Raw genomic sequence first — 19391 nt, forward strand, 5'->3', positions numbered from 1 at the left:
TAATTGATGGGATTCATCTAGGTGTTGGTATTGTAACATGTGAGTTCAGTGGTGTTTGAATGTTAATGTCGGTGCATGCTTGATTTTTTTTTGGTAATCTGGGAAATGTATGCTGTTGAATATGTAAATGTCTATATTGGGTGCTAAATGCTCAAACTTTGTATCTGTCTTCCATTTGCTTGTATTTATTACATGTTTTAATGAGGGCTTTACTAGAACTTTGTCAAGCAGAATTTGGTACTGTAGCATAGAAATGGTAGGACAATTCATAAACCCTTTTGAAGTAATCTTTAAGCAGGGTCTGGAATGGGAAGAGGCAGAAACTTAACCTGAAATGTCGTGTTTGTGAACCAGAATGACATAGGCAAAATGGAGCAAACTAAATTGGCAACATGCAACAAACTGTGGAAAACATGTTTTAAGTCATGTAATCCTACTTTCCAAAAAGGCGGGCTTGTTTGCTAGCTGACAAGGTAGAATTAATTGTGGTATTGAATGAGCTAAACTTTCCAGTGCAATATGCCATATCATTAAGGAATTTGTTGTGCTGCAGTTTTTGGGTCTCTTTAACTAATGTGTACAGACTGTATCTTGTATTTTCTTTTTTGATACTGGTGTTGACTGAGGAAATGCTTAAAGGAAGCAGCAGTGAAAATTTGAAATGAAGCCAAAAGTCTCTGGTCATATAAACTGACGCTGGGTTCTAAATTGCAGGAAGGCTTCAACAAAAAGTGATGATGGTGAAATGATGGGGAACGGGTTAGGGGAAGAGCTCTAGTTGAAATGCTTGTAGTAAGTATAGAGTTGGATGTTCTAAAACTTGTGTAATGCAGTGGATTTTGTCACCATTAGGAAAACAATCCTTCAACCATAACCTCTTCATGTGTTCTGCATTGGGCTCCCTCATGTGCCTAGTGTTGCTTAGCAGTTTCTTTTGTATGTCTGGCTGTGGTTTTGAAATGAGATTAAAAGGTGTTTCATTCAGTAGTAAGTCAGCATATCAGGCAATCCATGATGGAAAAGGATTTTTGTTAGAAATCACAGATAACATTTGACATAAAGACAGTTTTTAAGCTGGTATACTTGGTCTTTCCAGGATAAATCCAGTTTTGAATGAACTAATTCTGGATGCTGACCATAAACTATAGGAGCAGATTTCTGCCATTTGACCCATCAAGGATGCTCCACCATTTCATCATGGCTGATCCATTTTCCCTCGACCCCATTCTGCTGCCTTATCCCTGTTGCCTCCAATGCATTGACTAGTCAAGAAACTATTAACATCTGCCTTAATACACCAATGACCTGGCCTTCACATATGTCTATGGCAATGAATTCCACAGATTCACCAACCACTGGCTAAAGAAGTTCCTCCACATCTGTTCTAAGTGGATGTCCCTTGATTTTGAGATTGCTCTCTGGTCATAGACTGCCCCACAATAGGAGAAATCCTCCCCACATCCACTGGGGCTTTCAAGATTCAATAGATTTCAATGAGATCCATCCCTTATTTTTCTAACTTCTAGTGAGTACAGGCCCAGGACCATCAAACACTCCTACAATAACTGCTTCATTCTTGGTATCATTCTCGTGAGCTTCCTGTGAATCCTCTCCAATGTTAGTATATCTTTTGGATAAGGGGCCCAAATCTGCTCTGAAAACTTCAAGTGATGCCTCACCAGTGCCTTTTAAAGTGTCAGCGTAATGTCCTTGCTTTTCTATTCTAACCCCCTCAATGCCTTCACTGCCAACTCAAACTGCAAGTTAAACTTTACAGAATACTGCATGAGGACTCCCAAGTCCCTTTGCACCTTAGATTTTAAAATTTTCTTCCTATTTAGAAGATGGTATATACTTTTATTCCTTCTACCAAAGTGCATGACTATACACTTCCCAGCACTGTATTGTCTGACAATACCTTGCCCCTTCTCCTAATCTGTTCAAGTCCTTTTGCCTCCTCCCTGTCTCTTCAACATTACCTGCCCCATCACTTTGTATCGTCTTGGCCGCAAAACTGAATTCCATCATTCAAATTATTGACATATAATGTTATAAAGCTGTCCCAGCACCAACCCCTGTGGAACACCTTTAGTCACCGACAGCCAACCTTTATTCCCATTTTACCTCCTGCCAATCAGCCAATCCTGTATCCATGCTAGTATCTTTCTTGTAATACTATGGGCTTCTACTTTGTTAAGCAGCCTCATAAGTCACCTTGCACTATATCCGAGCTGTATTACTGATTCATTCAGTGCAAGTACAACGTTTTCAACTGGAAATTTATACAATATTTTTATTCAATCAAAATAATAAAATAATATTATAGAGTTTGTGAGTGGAGGGAATGGTAGATGAGCTACTGGAGTAATTCAGCATTTCTGGAGGGAAATGCTCTGTCCATTTACCTGCAGAGATGCTGCCTGACCTGCTGGGTTCCTCTAGAAGCTCACTGTTTGACTGTAGCTTCCACCATCTGCACTCTCATGTCTTCTGGGTGTTAGCAGCGGCAGTCTATGAAATATTCATTCTAACCTGTAACTGGAGGAATGAATGACCAACAAACTAACTATTGGGTTTGTTCAGGTGTAAATTTTTAATCTTTTGACTTTCAAAAGCCTGATCCATGCTTTGGAGTATGTTCTATTATGTTTTTTCATCATGCCCTGTTTGCCTTCTGTTGTGAAATGATTGGCATGATAGAGTAGAAGTCAGTGTAATGCTAATTCAGCACCAGGATTCAATTACCATTGCTATTTGTAAGGAATTTGTACGTGGATTTCCTCCCACATTCTAAAGATGTTGCGATAAGGTTAGTAAGTGGTGGGCACGTTATGTTGGTGTCGGAAGGACAGTGACACTTCAAACTTTGGACTGTCACCACCAGGGTCAAGAACAGTTACTGCAAATATTCAACACTTCTCTCTTCTATCTGTCTGCTTCCCAAAAGCCCTGGAAACTGCAGTTATTTAAACCTCATTTTCTAAAAAATAATCTAGATGCCCGAGTAACTAATGACTACAGTCTTATGTCAAACTTGTGTTTAAGTAAAATCACTGAAAAGATGGTTTATCAGCAACATAATAACTTTTTGGCACTAAGCAATTGTATGGATGTTTTCCAGTCTGGATTTGGACAATGCCATAGCACTGAGACTTTTCTGGCCAATGTTTTAAATGACACCTGCTTAAATCATGATGAACTTTTAGTTTTGGTTTTACTGGATCTTAATGCTGTTTTTTTGATACAGCTGGTGATTACTGGACAGAGTGGAAAACTGGGTGGGACTTTCTGGTATAGTCCTTAAGTGATTTAAATTGTATTTACAGGGATATTTTATATCAATTTGGTAGCTACGTATCTGACTCAACAAAAATTGCATGTGAGTGCCTCAAGGGTCCATACTAAGGCCTCTTCTGTTTAATGTATACATGCTCCCTCTAGCTCAAATCATGGTAAGCAACAAAATATCTTAATTATGCAAAAGACACTCCAATTTATATATGTCACCAAGTGACTATGGTCCCATACTATCTAAAAAAAACCCAGTATTGAACAAATCACTGATTGGATGTGTCAAATTTTCCTCCAGTTAAAGAGAGTGCTGAAATAATTGTTCTGGGGCCAAATAGAACATTCAAAAGTCGATGCTCACTTAGAATCCCTGTCTTTTCAGACCACAAACCAAACCAGAAATCTTGGTGGTTGAGATGGTTTGACTTAAATTTTAACTGCTACATTAAGACAATTACAAAGCCAGTCTACTATCGTCTTAAAAAAATATGTATAGCAAGAGCTAAAGGGTTTGTGTCTCAGCATGAGCTAGAAAAACTTGTCCGTGCATTTAATTTTAGTAGGCTTGATATTACTGTAATGGTGTTTTCACAGGGCTCTGTTTTTAAAATAATACCTCAGACAGCTACTGGAGTCCTCACTAAGACCAAGAAAGTAGAATATATCACTGCAGTTCTCAGAACCATGGCTTCCTGTCTATCAGAGGATTGACTTCAAAATATTGCTAGTGGTTTACAAAGCACTGAGTGGTCTAGGGTCAAAATACATCTCTGATCTCTTGCTGCATTATGAACCTTCCCGTGCTCTCAGGTCATCTGGAGTGAGTCTGCTATCTGTCCCCGGGGTTAAAATTAAACATGGTGAAGCAGCCTTTAGTTACTATGCTCATATATCTGAAATAACCTTCTGAAAGATCTGAAGTCTGCCCCAACTTCAAGTTCTTTTAAATCGAGGCTTAAAACGTAATTAAAAGCTACAGTAAAAAGTTAAAATCTCCTGCACTATAGCCTCTCATATCCTTTGTGATTTGATTGTGTATTGTTTGATTATTAGATCTTGTTCTATATAAAGCAGTTTGAACTGCCTTGTGTTTGAAAAGTGCTATACCAAATAAACTCGCTTGTTTGCTACCTGTCAGGCTCTTGAACAAAAGGGGATAACAACACTTGCCCATCCATTGAGATGTTCCCACAACCAATAACCTCATTTTAAGGATTCTTTATCTCAGTATCTCATTCTTGTTTTATTGCTATTTATTTATATTTGCATTTGCACAGTTTGTTGTCTTCTGCACTCCGAGTTGATCTTTCTTTGATTCTGTTAGTTACTATTCTATAAATTTGCTGAGTGTGCCTGCAGGAATTGCCTATGGTGATGTATGTATTTTGATAATAAATATCAGCATTAATATTTAATAAGAAAAAGCTTTTTCTGCCCTCTCATTAAATTTCTTTCAAATGAAGGGACCATGGTTTATGTATGCTGGCTGTAGCTGGAATATATGCAAGGTTTATATGGCCCCTCAGCTTTCTAATTTTGTTCTGTCCCAGACTCAGTCCAGTGGCAGAGTAGGAGGTCAGTTGCCATTGAGCTGCATTGGATTACTTGTGTAATCCTCTGAATCATTGGCAGAAAGTAGTTCTTCCATGCAACCTATGCTAGTGGTTAATTGTTTTTCTTTTTTAAGTGCACAATATATGAAGACAAATTGAATCTTTTCTATTGTAAAGATACCAACAGATGTTGAAAAGTGCCAGGATCGCGTGGAATGCTTTAATGCTGATCTAAAGGCAGATTGGGATCGGTGGCAGTGTAATAAGAGGCAGGACTTCCGGCATCTGTTAATGGGAATGGCAGACAAAAACATCCAGTATTATGAGAAGGTAAATCTGTGATATGAATGTTCATGCCATGCTGCCTGACTTTTTAAAATCATACTTTCAACCACCTGTTTCTATTGTTTGTGTTTGTATTTATGCCTTGGTGTGATATCCCATGCAAAACAACTGGTATGTTACTGCTGCTCACACATGTTGTTCTAGGAAGTAACTGACTTGCTAGTTTGAGACAAATTCTGAATTGGGGCGCAGCTTCATTTTCTCGTTTGGAATTCATGGCATGCACTTGTCTTGATACTTGTTTTTGTGTTCTACAGTGCCTTGCAGCATGGGAGTCTGTTATTCCTCTTCTACAAGAGAAGCCGGATGATAAAAGTGAGGACCACTCGTAGCTTGTTGTTCAGCATTGGTCACTGATGACCATCACTTCCCCAGCTCAGTACTGGAATATTGCACTTTGGGGCAGGAGAGTTGGTTAATTTTGTGTGTGGCTCTACATCAATGCCATGTTGTGCAAGGGCATAAAACTGCAGAAGGTGTGCTCTCTGTAATGAAGGTTTTTGTTTTGTCCAGTGTTATCTAACAATTCACTTTGTGGTCTGCTGAGTGCAGTCCATGTCTAGTACTCCAAATGGTGAAGAATATAATGTAGGCTGTTGTGCTGTTTCATAAACTGTACTTTAAAAAAAAGCGTTTTTGATGTCTAATGTATGCAACCAACAGAGTGCAGTTGGGTATGTGCTGGTACTTCTGTGGATTTGGTTGTAGAGATTTGAGTATATTTATACATTGGAAAGCCCTAAGGCTTGTTTTGGGGATTGAGTGATATATTAAAACCCCTAGACCAATGGGAGGAAACACCTGATACTTGAGATTTGTTCTTTTGTATTCTGTTATCACTACACTAGTAATCAACTTTAATTTTGTAAAATGTTTATTCCCTTGTGCACATTAGACCATGACAGTAGGACACTAATTATTTGTGAGATTCCATCACCATGCACTGCATGTGAGACATTTTTGAGGCCATCAATTGAAAATTAACAGCATTCCATTTATTAATATTAGGGTAAACCTATCCATCCTTCACTCGTGTTACTTGAGGGTATAGTATCTTCTATTTTCACTCTGTACAGTTTCTAATCCTTGATATGTTATTTTTCACATTCGTTGTCATGTTTGATATTTCCAGATCATCTGAAATGATATTTTTACGGGAAAGGAAATAAAGACTCATTTAATTTTTTTTCCTCTTGTTGATTAGACCTGCTTGTATCTTACTTGAGTGACTATTGCAGATAAAGGCAGAGGTATTCCTATCAGATAACCCAGGGAGCAAATAATTGAATTAATTATGGGTGTACAAAAGTGCCTTTGTTGCATGAAAAATTTTGTATAAGCAAATTTATCTGTCTGAATATTAAGCAACCCCAGGCTTCAATGTACTAAACTATAAAGTGAGGGGAAAACTGGCCAAATTGCATGATTTGCACTTTGCCTTCATGCCTTCTGTAATGGAATCACTGCACTCAATGATTTTTTTTCAGTTTCTCCTGAAATGAACATTGATAGATCGCTAAACAATGGGCAATTTTTTAAAAGTGCTATTGTGTTCCATTTACTCATTTTTTGATAAAAGAGAAATCTGGTTGTACTTTTTGCATCTACAATGCTGTTTCATGCTCATTTAGGTGTTTTGTATTAGATACTTAAGGTCTTCTAACTGAACTGCTATTTGAAGGAGAATTTCATTAAATGTGGACTGCTTTGAAAATAAGGGTCTGGTTAAAGAATGAGATTTTCATTTTTATATTTTCATCCATGGTAATTTCCAAGAGAATTCTATGTAGCATTGAGATATTTTGCCTATCTACTCACTCATTTCTGTGCAGCTCCTTATTGTGAGCAGTTTAATGTGTGAAACTAAAAACAAAGCTATTGGGTGTTCCTCTTTGAAGAATGGGTGTAAAATTTGGATTTGATTGAAATTTGCTGTACACTTGAAATCAATGTTCCCTGTTAATTATCTTGCTCGAAATGATATCTTCAAAGTTGGAGGACAGGCCTGTATTGGGTGGGGGTGGGGGAAAGCGTTTTTTAAAAAGTTCAGAAAAAGAACTTTTCGGTCAGAAGAGTAATAGCAGAATATTCTTAAATGATCATTATTTTATCACACCAGTGAGATGCCTCAATGTACACTAATCTTGCAAAGACTTTCATGTTCTTGGCTTGTAAATGGATCATTTGGCTATGCTATAATTTATTGCTATTTGTATGTAGTGATTTGCTTAAGTGCCAAAACTTTATTCCACTTTCACAGATACTTAATGTTTTCAATGGAGAAACAAAAGTGAATGATTTAAGTCAAATGATTAGACTTGTAGCAAGTTAGTGTGGAGCAAATGAACCATTGGAAACTCATGGCATAGGCAAGTAGCAGTGTAAGTGGTGTTCAGGGTCGTTTGTTGGTTTTACTTAGTTGTATGAGAAAAGTAATATCAGTGCTACTGTTAAAGCTGTAATGGCTGTCACTTGTGCTTACAAAGGTATAGATAATCCAGAGCAAAATTCTAATGTAAAGTTCCATTTGGCAGGTTTGGGTACAATTACCATATCCAGCACAGTGTAATAGTGATGGTCATTTTCATTACTTAAATTAACAATGAAATGAACTAATCAAATGTTTGTGTCTCCACTATTTGCTAATTGGAATAAATATATTAATCCCCTTTAGGGAGTAGACGTGCCTAATTTAGTTAAATGGAACTCCGTTGAAGGCTTCTTACAATGTGGATTATTGCAGTTTTGCAAGGTACTAGATTATAGAAGTGAGACATTGAAAGTTTTGTTCCCTTGTTTTGCCGGTGGATCTTGGGGTAAATTCAATTGTAATCCTCAATTGTTTGAGGTTGTGCTTTTGTTTACTGTGAACTGTAAACCATGAAACATTTGATAAATCATGAAGGAGTTAATAGTTATTAAAATGAATGTGGACTATTTAATTTGGTACATCTTTCCCCTGCAAGTTTGGTGCTATTGCCAACATTGTAATCTTATTTGTACCTATGAATCTTTTTTTTTGAACACTATTGAATAAAGTTTTGGGTCAAGTATTTGCCTTTAAATATTATTGTTATGCAGGAATAAGTACATTTCTGGTGTACACTCACTAATTCTGTCAAGCCTTTCTTAATCTTTGAGTAAGAAAACTAAGCATTCCAAAAATAATTTTGTTTCATTAAATGGGCAGCACTTCCTAATGTAATTTATGGAATCAAATTTATTTTAGATGGGTTGTGAGCCTGGCAAAGAGTTCTGTTAAGCAGTGGATAATAAACCAATTTCTTGCTGGCAGGCACAGTTGTAATTTTGGTAGAGTTTGGCACTATTTAATGTCTCATCAGTACTTGTACTGTACTTGTGAACCATTAAAGCTATGTTATCTCCCATGTTAAAAGGTTGTGGTGAATGAGCACTGAAGATGTGTATTCAAAAGTAAAAGTAGTAGTAATACTAAGGTATCAAGAGCAACAGTCTGCTGAAAGAACTTTTGGATTGAACCCTTTCTTCCTATGGATGCTGCATGACCTACTCATTTTCCAGCAGGTTGCTTTTTGCTCCATACTTTGATATCTGCAGTCCTTTTTCTCCACTGAGCTATCAGTGTAATCTGAAAATTTCTAAGTCTTTTTTCAGTTTGGGCAAGAGCCAGCCACTCCGCACCAAGGATAGGGTGGGGGATGCCTGCATTGGTTTCCCTTTTCGGCATGGGGTAGATGTGATGTCAGATCCCTAATGTGCTCTTCCTAAATTCCAATTATACCTAAGATACAATAAAACTTCTTTTCATTCGTAGAATCAATCTTCCTTTAACTTCTAAGAGTGGTAATTGAATATTTTGCTTGTAAACCTGGAATCCAGTAAGTATGAGGAAGTTGAGTTTACAAGAATGGAATAGAGACAAATTCAATAAGAGGCACAATCTACAAAGTAAAACTTATGAGGAACTAATACAGCAATTTTAATAATGGAGAAATTATCTCTGGTTTAGCGCTAGGCACTGACTCTATCCCATTTATTTTTAGGTTTTCAAGCAGATTTTCGTTGAACTGGTAAAATTCTAGTTTTATCCTTTCTATTTTGTAAAGATAGTTTGTGATCAGAGTTCAACAAAGCTGGTTAATTGTAGATTTGTTAAAAGAATGCAAATTCTATTTTCAAGATTGTTTAATAGTTCCTGTATGCATTTGTAAAGGAGAATTAAATACTTATGACTTCAGATCCGATGGAGCTTTTTTTAAAAAAAGAACCCAATAATGTTCAAAAACAATTATAAATACATAAGATAGCTTGTATACATTGTATGTCCATAGTGGTGCTAGGCACATAAGTATCTGTACATAAGTGACTTATCAGTAAATAAAGAAGTGGTGGTTGGGGGCGGTAGGTTAGTGGGTGGAGATGTTGATCAACCTTACTGCTTGGGGAAAGTAACTTTTTGAGTCTGGTGGTCCTGGTATGAATGCTACATAGCCTCATTAGAGTGGGGAAAGCAGTACATGAGCAGGTTGAGTGGGAGCCTTCATGATGTTACTGGCCCTTACAGCACCTTTCTGTACATGTCCTTGCTGGTGGGTAGGTTGATGCTGGTGATGCATTGAGCAGTTTTGACTACCTGTTGTAGAGCCTTCCTTTCTGATGCAGCATAGTTTCCTTGCCAAGCAGTAATGCAGCTTGTTTCGATGCCCCTTACTGTGCATCTGCAGAAAGACACAAGTTGGGCGTGCATAGTCCAGCTCTCTTCAGCCTTTTCAAAGTAGAGACATTGCTGATCTTTCATGACTGTGCAGAATGTGTTTTGAGACCATGAGAGTTTGTGTAAAATGTGTACTCCCAGGAGTTTAAAACTGCTTGCAGTTTTCATTGCTATGCCACCAAGTTCTCCTGAAGTCGATAAACATCTCCTTCGTCTTGTGGACATTGAGAAGTCAGTCTCACTGTTGGTGATGAACCCCACCACTGTCATGTTATCAATGAATTTGATAGTGTGAACACTCGGGTGTTAGGCCACGTGGTCTTGGGTGAGTAGAGTGTACAGCAATGGGCTCAGTACACAGCCCCTGGGGCACCAGTGTTAAAGGATGATGGGGAGGGAGGAAAGGTTGTGCATCCTGAATATCTGATCTCGTTAGGAAGTCCAACACCCATAGCAGTGGTATATTTAGACTGAGGAGTAGGAGTTTATTCACCAAAGTCTGTGGGCAATATTTTGAATGTCAAACTGAAATCCAGAAACAGCATTCTGGTGTCCTCATTTTCTAGGTGTGTCAGGGCCAGGTGCATCTTTCATAGAGTGGTTCTGTTGGTGAGTGTACGATGTGGTAGGAATGGAGGTTTTGATTTTTTGATATGTGCTATAATCAACCATTCAAAGCACTTGATTGGTGTTAGTGCCACTGGGCAGCGTTCATTTAGACCACGAGGCCATAGGAGATAAAATCAGAATTAGGCCATTATTACACATATCTTCCACAACACTGTCCTCTTGTGTTGCCAAACATTACTAATATTTAGACCATAAGACATGAGAGCAGAATTAGTCCATTTGTCCCATCTAGTCTACTCACACGGTCTAATCCATCTCCATCCTCTCTCTGTAACCTTGCATGTTCTGACATCAAAAATACACTCAATGACCTTGCCTCCATAGTAGCCTGTGGCAACGAATTCCATAGATTCATGACCCTCCTCTCCGTTCCAAATGGACATCGCTTTATTCAAGGGGTTCCCAGTCTGGGGTCCATGGGCCCCTCAGTTAATGGTAGGGGTCTATGGCATGAAAAGTTTGGGAACTTCTGCTCTATTCTGTGGCTATGCCCTCTGGTCCTAGACTCCCCCACCAAAGGGAATATCTTCTCTGCATCCACTTTGAAGGTTTAAAGCTCTTTGGTAAAGAAATAGTGGCTGATTTGTAGCAGCCTGGATGACAGAAGTGTTGATATGGTCTCTTTGAAGATGTCAGTGAGTTGATGCACACACTTGGGAGTACCCTACTTGATTTGTTGTCTGGCTCGGTTGCTTTACTGGGGTTGACTTTCTGCAGAGTCCTTCTCATGTCTGCTGACCTGGGAGGGTGTAGCTTTTGTTGCTGGTGTTGTATTGCATGCCTCAAAGTGTGCATAAAAGTTGTTTAGAGTGACAGGGAGGGAGGTGTCACTGGTACAGTTGATGTTTTTCCTTGCATAGGATGTTCATTCACAAATGGTTCTTGGACTTGAACTTCATTAATTAGGAGGAAAGACTTGTTGCTATGGCAGCATGACCCAAAGAGGAGTTTGCATATAATGAAGTGTTTCTGCAGTGTAGAAAATAGAATATAACAGACTTCTATAAATAGTGTTATTGAACAGATCAGCTATTTTTAGTAAACTTTATGAAAGATATGTTCTATCTTGGCCAGGAAACCAAAGCTAATATCCAATGATACTTTAACATATTGGTGCTGGAGAATCAACTTGATAGTTTAACTAAAAGTGAAGCACCTGATTGTTCATTGACTTAGTTTTGTGGTCCCCGATTTTAAATCGCCTTGCTTTTTTTGCATTTGTGATACGTGGGCTACCTCTCTTAGGAAGTTGAGGCTGTCATTAAGAATGTAGCCAGACTTGTGCTTGGGACAATTAATGTGCCAAGTTTTTTGGAATCTGTGATTTTTGTTTTTACGTTTTTAATTTTTTTTTGTGGTTGATTGTGCTGAACTTGCCAAGGTTGTGGGAAACTAGTAGCCTAGGATTTACGTTTTGTGTCTAGAATGCCTGATACTGTATAAGTGTTGTCAACTAAACCATAATATTGAAATTTGATAACATTGTATGAAATTGTTTATGTAAGTATTTTCCCACTTTTCAATCCTAGTGTTATGAAAAGGAAATGGTGTTTAACACATTTATTAGAAGATGAAGCAGTCAAGGGAGATTATGAAAGCTTGAAACAGTATTGTAATATTTACAAAGTACAATTTACATTTCCATTGTGCAAGATGAGGTTAATGGTGCGAACATGGGAAAAAGGACCCGGTTAACTATCAGAAGGTGGCGAGTAAACATAAATTGGTAATGTTCGGGATGACAACTAAAAGGATGCCGGTGGATCAGTGCTGACGACTGCTGTTTGAGTCAGTTGCATTTTTAAAAAACTTGTAAGGTAACTTCTGTTTGAGGAAATTAGGTCTTTGGTTTGGGTAGAATAGAACTCAGAATTTTATTGAAGTATTGTGAGACTTAAGGTTAGCATTCAGATACATCAAATTGGGAAGACAAACAAAATAGACCTTTATTGCAAAGAGTACATGATACAAGTACCGTAAGTTTTGCTACAACAGTACAGAGCTTTCAGAACAATACATGCAGTCAATCAGATGTGGAAACTTCAGGGTTCACTTACTAACAAACACTAAGTTGATGTTACCTGTGGACATGCTAATGGTGTACTAGCAAGGTCCTGTCTATGACTGCAGGTGTGGGCCAGATGTGGAGTTATGATCAAGAGCACTATGCATGGAGTTTAGCCAGGCCTTGGAGTAATTGAAGCAGTCTGAAATTAGCCTGTTTCTTTTTTCTGTGCTCCTGTTTAAACTCAGCGGGTGCCTGTTTACCCGCCAAGGCTAAGCTTCCTACTCACTGGAATTGTTTATTTCTTTTAAACAAACATGTTACAAGGTAATATATACATGTTGCAAATATCCAGTTTAGCAACTGGAAATGTGCTAATCTAGTACCACTGACATCCCCAGGAAGCTGATTATTTGAGTATTCCTCCATTGGGTGTGGAGTGCAAAGAAAGTAGACCAGATGAGAGGGTGTTTTTTTTTAAGGAAAGATTTAGCAGAAAGCCTGGAATCCCTGGAATTTAGATAAATAATGAATCTATTACCTTCTTTAAATACTTGTGGATGGTAGGCCATTGAGCATTTTCCAGTTGATTTAAAATGTTCTAGGCAATAGGAATCTCTGCAGTTAAAGCCAACGCTGAGATGTGCTAGGATTCTGTTGGATGCTATCACAGGCCATTGGGGTTTCTCCTTGTTTCTTTGGTTATGAATTGCTACTGGCTGACTGCTATCATTATCAGTTATTCTTAATGCATACTTGGTTTTGATGATCTAAGCACAAAGTAGCAGTATATCAGTCAAGGAAAAATAATGGAAATAACTTGATGGTTAAAAGAAACATTGAAGATTTGTCTCTTTTTTTAATGCAGTGACCAGTAGAAGTTAATGATTGTATAGTTCTAAAATAGGCTTTATTTTCACTGAAGAGATAATGATTGCAGAAAGAACATTTTCTATATCTGTAAATGTCAACTACAATATTGAGCTTCTGGCAATTTTTCTAAATCTTTTTTTGTAAAGGATTGGCAATTCAAGGTTGCAAAATACTGCCATCTTTTGTAATTGGTAACTAATGTAAAATTGAAATCTATGTAAATCATTTACTCGATGTGTGGTTTTCTCAGTGCACGATCGTCTGCAGTGAAAGCTTTTAACAAGTGTACAGGCTTGGCTGAATGTGCAGTGTGTCTATATTGCATCATAGGAAATTTGATCATCCATGTACATTGGTTAACAATTGGATTTGTGTGAAAATGTGTATTGTATAAACTTTAAGTGATCATGGCTAAACTATATGAACTGTATAATTTTGATATTGCATTTCTTTACCTCAATTGATTTTAAATACTTTGACTAATAAAAATTAATGTATTTAAAAACAACATGGTACCGTTTTCTAATTTAATTCACAAGGATTTGAAATGTGACTTTTTTTTAAATTCACCCACTTACGGAATATGCCCATTGCTGGTAAGGGCTCTATTTATTGTTAAGTTAATGTCTTGCTAGGTCATTCCAGAATGCAGATGAAACTTTACTCCACTGATGTGGGTCTGGAATTATACCTGGTGTAACTGGTTAAGTGCGGTATTTTTTTTTACCTGATTGGTTTATATAGGAATCTAATATTTTTAATCATTATACCAGGTACTAGCTCTCCAGATTTAAATTCCTTACCATGAAAGTGTCATTTTAATTTTAATTAGGTTATTAATTCAGACCTTTGAATTACTCTAGAATATAAAGTAAATTCACTCCCTATAATGAAGACCTATCATTTGTGAAAACCTTTCAGTCTTGATGCCCTATACAGTTCAGCAATTAATTATTTGCAATAGATAATTAATGGGCAATTCCTATCTGTTCCCTGTTTTGTAAATGTGAGACTTTAATGTGGAGGAGTTGTCCTGCTTTGAGTTGGAAGAATTTGTGTCCTACCACCAGAGTTGATCACGAGTGACTTTTCAAGAATGATGGTAATGGATAAAAGAGATGTAATTAAAGAGTTATTTGAGGTGGCCTGTTTTTTAAAAGCAAATGACTGGCAAAAGTTTGCAACATTGTCTAACATTCCTAGGGAGGGTTAAAACTAATTTGGCAGTGGATGGGGAAATGGTAATGGGATGAGATGCAGTGCAGCAGGGGAACAAAACTGAAAAAAGGTGATACCATCTGAAGATATTGTATTCGAATACATGCAGTGTACAGAATAAGGTAGGTCTTGTAGAGCAGTTAGTGATTGTTGGGTATGACGTTGTGGACATCACTGAGTTGCGACTGAAAAGAGATTGTTGGGAGCTTAACAGAGTTTAAGCTTAACAGCTTAACTTCACTTTGCATTGAAAGGGCAGGCAGGCAGAGGGAGTGGACTGACTGTTGGATTTAAAAAATGAAATTAAATCCTTAGAAAGGGGTGACATTGGACTGGAAGATTAAGGTTTGTTGGTAGAGTTGAGAAATAGCAAGGGTAAAAAATAGTCTGATAGGAGCTGTATACAGACCTCTGTACAGTAGCCAGAATGTGGGCTACAAATTATAATAGGTGATAGAAAATGCATGTCAATAGGGCAAAGTTACAATTGTCATGGGGGATTTCAATATGCAGTTAGATTGGGGAAAATCAGGTTGGTGCTGGATCTCGAGGGGGAATTTGTAGAAAGCCTATGAGATGGCATTTTAGAGCAGCTGTTGATTTAGCCCACAATGGGATCAGCTATTTTGGATTGAGTTGTGTAATGATCTGGATTAAGGAGTTTAAGTAAAGGAACCTGTAGGAGAGAATGATCATAATATGATAGATTTTTGCCCTGCATTTAGAGGGTGAGGAGCTAACGTAAATTGTATTCGTATTACAGTGGAACAATGGGAATTTATACAGGCATGAGAGAGAAGCTGGCCAAGTTGATTGGAAGGGGACACTAACAGAGATGACAGCAGAGCAACAGTGGCTGGAGTTTCTGGGAACAATTTGGAATGCACAAGATAGATGCATCCCAAAGAAGTAATAGTACTCTAGGCAGGATGACATAATCGTGGTTGACAAAGGAAGTCAAAGCCAACATAAAAACAAAAGGAAGGGCATATGATGGAGCAAAAATGAATGGGAAGTTAAAGGATTGGGAAGCTTTTAAAAACCAATAGAAGGCAAATTTTTTTAAAATTCCCACGAGAAGGGAAAAGAAATATGAGTTCTGTGCCCACTATGATATCAAGCTCTGCTTCCATCTCCGAGTGCACTTCTTTAACAAGGATCCCACACCCCGCACTGATGAACCCTGCTCTCATTTCCAACTCTCTCCTTTTCTTGGACACTCCATTCTGGTTCTATGCCTGCTCTGAGTCTTTCCATATCTAATTGCTGATCTCTGATTTCAACACTCCTTTCTCCTCCAACCTGACCCATTCAGAACACTGCCCTGCACCCCCTCTGCACCAATCCCAGCCTTACCATCAAAGCTGAAGATGAAGGGGGTGCTATTGTTGTGTGGCACACTGACCTCTACCTTGTTCAGGCCAGGTGACAACTCTCGGTCACCTTGTCATGCTTACCCCTTAAGAAACACATTCCATATCATCAGAAAACTGTCTCCGAAACTATTATTGTTCTCAGTCACTCTGGAGAACTCCCAACGACTGTCACCAAACTTGTAGTTCCCTTACCCTGCATTGCTCACTTCTACCTCCTACCCAAGAGCCACAAACCAGACTGTCCAGCTAGTGTATTGTCTCAGCCTGCTCCTGCCCTACCAATCTCATGACCTTGTATCTTGATTCCATTTTGTCCCCCTTTGCCCAGTCCTTTCCCACCTCCCTCCATGACTCTTATTCAATCTCCTCAGTAACTTTCAATTCCCTGGCCCTGACAGCCTCATCTTCATGAATGTTCAGTCCCTATACACTTCTATCCCCCATCAGGAAGGCCTCAAATCCCTCTGCTTTTTTGACATAAGAACCAATCAATCCCCCCTCCACCTCCACTCTCTCCTGTCTGGCAGAACTGGTTCTCAACCTGAACAATTTTTCCTTTGGCTTCTCCCACCTTCTCCAAACCAGAAGGTAGGCACGGGCTCAAACTATGCCTGCCTTTTGTTGGCTATGTAGAAAAGTCGATGTTCGAAGCCTTCCCTGGTTATACTCCCCAAGTCGTCTTCCACTACACTGATGACAGCATTGGTGCTGCTTCATGCTAAGTTCGCCAATTTAATCAATTTTGCTTCTAACCTCCACCCTGCCCTTAAATTCACTTGGCCATCTCTGATACCTCCCTCCCCTTTCTTGATCTCCCTGTCTCTATCTCTGGAGACAAACTGTCAACTGACATCTTTTGTAAACCTACTGATTCCCATAGTTATTTGGGCTATACCTCTTCCTATCTCCTGTTTTTGTTTTAAATTCTTTTCCCTTTTCTCAGTTTGTTCACCTGTGCTGCACCTGTTCTCAGGATTTCCATTCCTGGATATCAGAGATGTTGTCCTCTTTCAAATGATGGGGTTTCCCTCTCTACTATTGATGCTGACTTCACCCACTTCTCCATTTCCTGTACATTGGCACTCACCCCATCTTCTCTCCATCATAATAGTCCTTGCCTCCACATGCAACACACACTCTGCAACCTCCGCCATCTCCAAAGGGACCCTAGCACTAAACATACCTTTACCTCTCTCAACCCCCACCAGTTTTCTGCAGAGATCACTCCCTTGGAGGTTCCTTTGCCCACTTGTACATCCCCACTCATCTCCCTCCAGGCACTTGTCCCAGCAAATGGCTTAAGTGCTACGCCTGCCCATACACCATCTCCCGCACCTCCATTCAGGGCCCCAAACAGTCCTTCCAGCTGCAACAACACTTCACCTGCGAATTTACTGGGGTTGTCTACTGTGTCCAGTGTTCCCAATTCAGCCTCCTCCTGTTGTAAATTGGGAGACCACTTCATCAAGCACCTCTGCATTATCTACCACAAGCGGGACTTCCTGGTGGCCAAATATCTTAATTCCAATTCCCATTCCTGTTCTAATGTGTCAATCCATGGCCGCCTGTTGTGCCAAAATGAAGCCAACCACAGGGTAGAGGAGTAACACCTTGTATTCCATCTGGGTACTTTCCAGCCTGACAGTAGGTATATCTATTTTCTCTGTCCTTGAAAACAAAATTCCCCACTTCCTCGATTCTCCACTCTGAGCTTTTACTACTTCCCACCTGGCTATTACTTCCCCCTGGGTCCCCTCCACTCTCCCTTTCTCCTCACCTACCAGAATGTTTCTTCTCCAGCCCTTAACCTTTCCCAGCCACCTGGCTTCACCTATCATCTTCTAGCTAACCTCTTTCCCCTCCCCAACCTTTAAATTCAGGCATCTCTTCCCTACTTCCCCTTTATTCCTGAAGAAAGGTCTCAGCCCAAAATGTCAGCTGTTTACACTTTTCCACAGATGCTGTCTGACTGGCTGAGTTCCTCCAGCATTTTGTGTGTGTTGCTTTAAAAATGAAGATAAGCTAACAAATAATGAGAGAGGGATACACACATGAGGCTACTTAGCAAGATCAGAACCCATAGTACTACAGGAAAGCTACTAGCATTGGCTGATTGGCAGGAAGCAGAGTGTGGGAATAAAGGGAGCCTTTTCTGATTGGCTGCCAGTGCTGAGTGGTGTTCAGCAGGAGTTTGTATTGGGACTGCTTTTAGTGTTGTATGTCAGTGATTTGGTTCAAAGGTACAATTTAATGTCAGAGATGTATACAATATACATCCTGAAATGATTTTTTCTTCACAACCATCCATGAAAACTGAGGAGTGCCCCCAAAGAATGAACAACAGTTAAATATTAGAACCCCAAAGACCCCCATCCTGCGCGTAAGCAGCAGCGAGCAACAATCCCCCCCCCACTGGCAAAAACAAAGCATTGGCACTCAGCACTAAGCACTCAAGCGTGAGCAAAGCAATAGCAAAGACACAGACTCACAGTTACACTCAAAGACTTTGTGTTTCACCTGCTATTCAACACACCACAGGTTCCCTCTCTCTCCCTAATAAGGGAGAAAGAGATGTCTCCATTTTCCCAGTGAGTGGGGAGACATACCAAACAACTCACTTGCTTATGATGTTAAAAGTAAGCCACGTCACTTTTTTTCAAGCTCTGTGTCCAAAAACTGGGTGCACAGCCACAGACATCCCGACTCCCCAGATGACACATGGGTCTCCTGTCGTGATACTGACCCTTGATTTGCCTGTCACCAGAGCCCCAAGATCCTAGGCTTCCGAATCCAAGCCTAGGTGGAGGGGCAGGTAGTGTTGAGGAAGAAGGGAGGTTGTAGATTAGGATGATGGGCAAAGAGTGGCAAATGGAATACAGTGTTGGGAAGTGTATAGTCGTGCACTTTGGCAGAAGGAATAAAAGCATCGACTTTTCTCTAAATGGGGAGAAATTTTAAAAATCTGAGGTACAAAAGGACTTCAGAGTCCTTGTGCAGGTTTCCCTAAAGGTTAACTTCCAGGTTGAGTGAAGGGTGAGGAAGGCAATTGCAATGTTAGCTTTCATTTCAAGAGGACTAGAATATTAAAAACAAGGATGTAATGATAGATAGATAGATAGATAGATACTTTATTCATCCCCATGGGGAAATTCAACATTTTTTCCAATGTCCCATACACTTATTGTAGCAAAACTAATTACATACAATACTTAACTCAGTAAAAATATGATATGCATTTAAAATCACCCTCTCAAAAAGCATTAATAAATAGCTTTTAAAAAGTTCTTAAGTAGTTTACTTAAATACATTGAGTCATAACCCCGGCACTGTCTCTGGATGGTGCTATGTAGAGGATGTTCAGGGTTTTCCATAATTGACCGTAGCCTACTCAGCGCCCTTCGCTC

General features: G+C 39.2%; 1 protein-coding gene across 2 annotated transcripts in view; it reads left to right on the forward strand.

Moving 5' to 3' along the window:
- snx30 (sorting nexin family member 30) overlaps window positions 1-13901 on the forward strand; it is a 129273-nt gene extending 115372 nt beyond the window's left edge. For both annotated transcript variants that reach the window (XM_073048613.1, XM_073048612.1), the window contains exons 8-9: window positions 5022-5174; window positions 5447-13901. In XM_073048613.1, coding sequence (XP_072904714.1) covers window positions 5022-5174; window positions 5447-5521 — 228 coding nt within the window. In that variant the 3' untranslated portion in view covers window positions 5522-13901. The remainder of the gene's footprint in view (window positions 1-5021; window positions 5175-5446) is intronic.
- Window positions 13902-19391: the final 5490 nt, after the last annotated feature.

This window comes from Hemitrygon akajei, chromosome 6 (genome assembly GCF_048418815.1).
Source record: "Hemitrygon akajei chromosome 6, sHemAka1.3, whole genome shotgun sequence".
Taxonomy (NCBI): Eukaryota; Metazoa; Chordata; class Chondrichthyes; order Myliobatiformes; family Dasyatidae; genus Hemitrygon; species Hemitrygon akajei.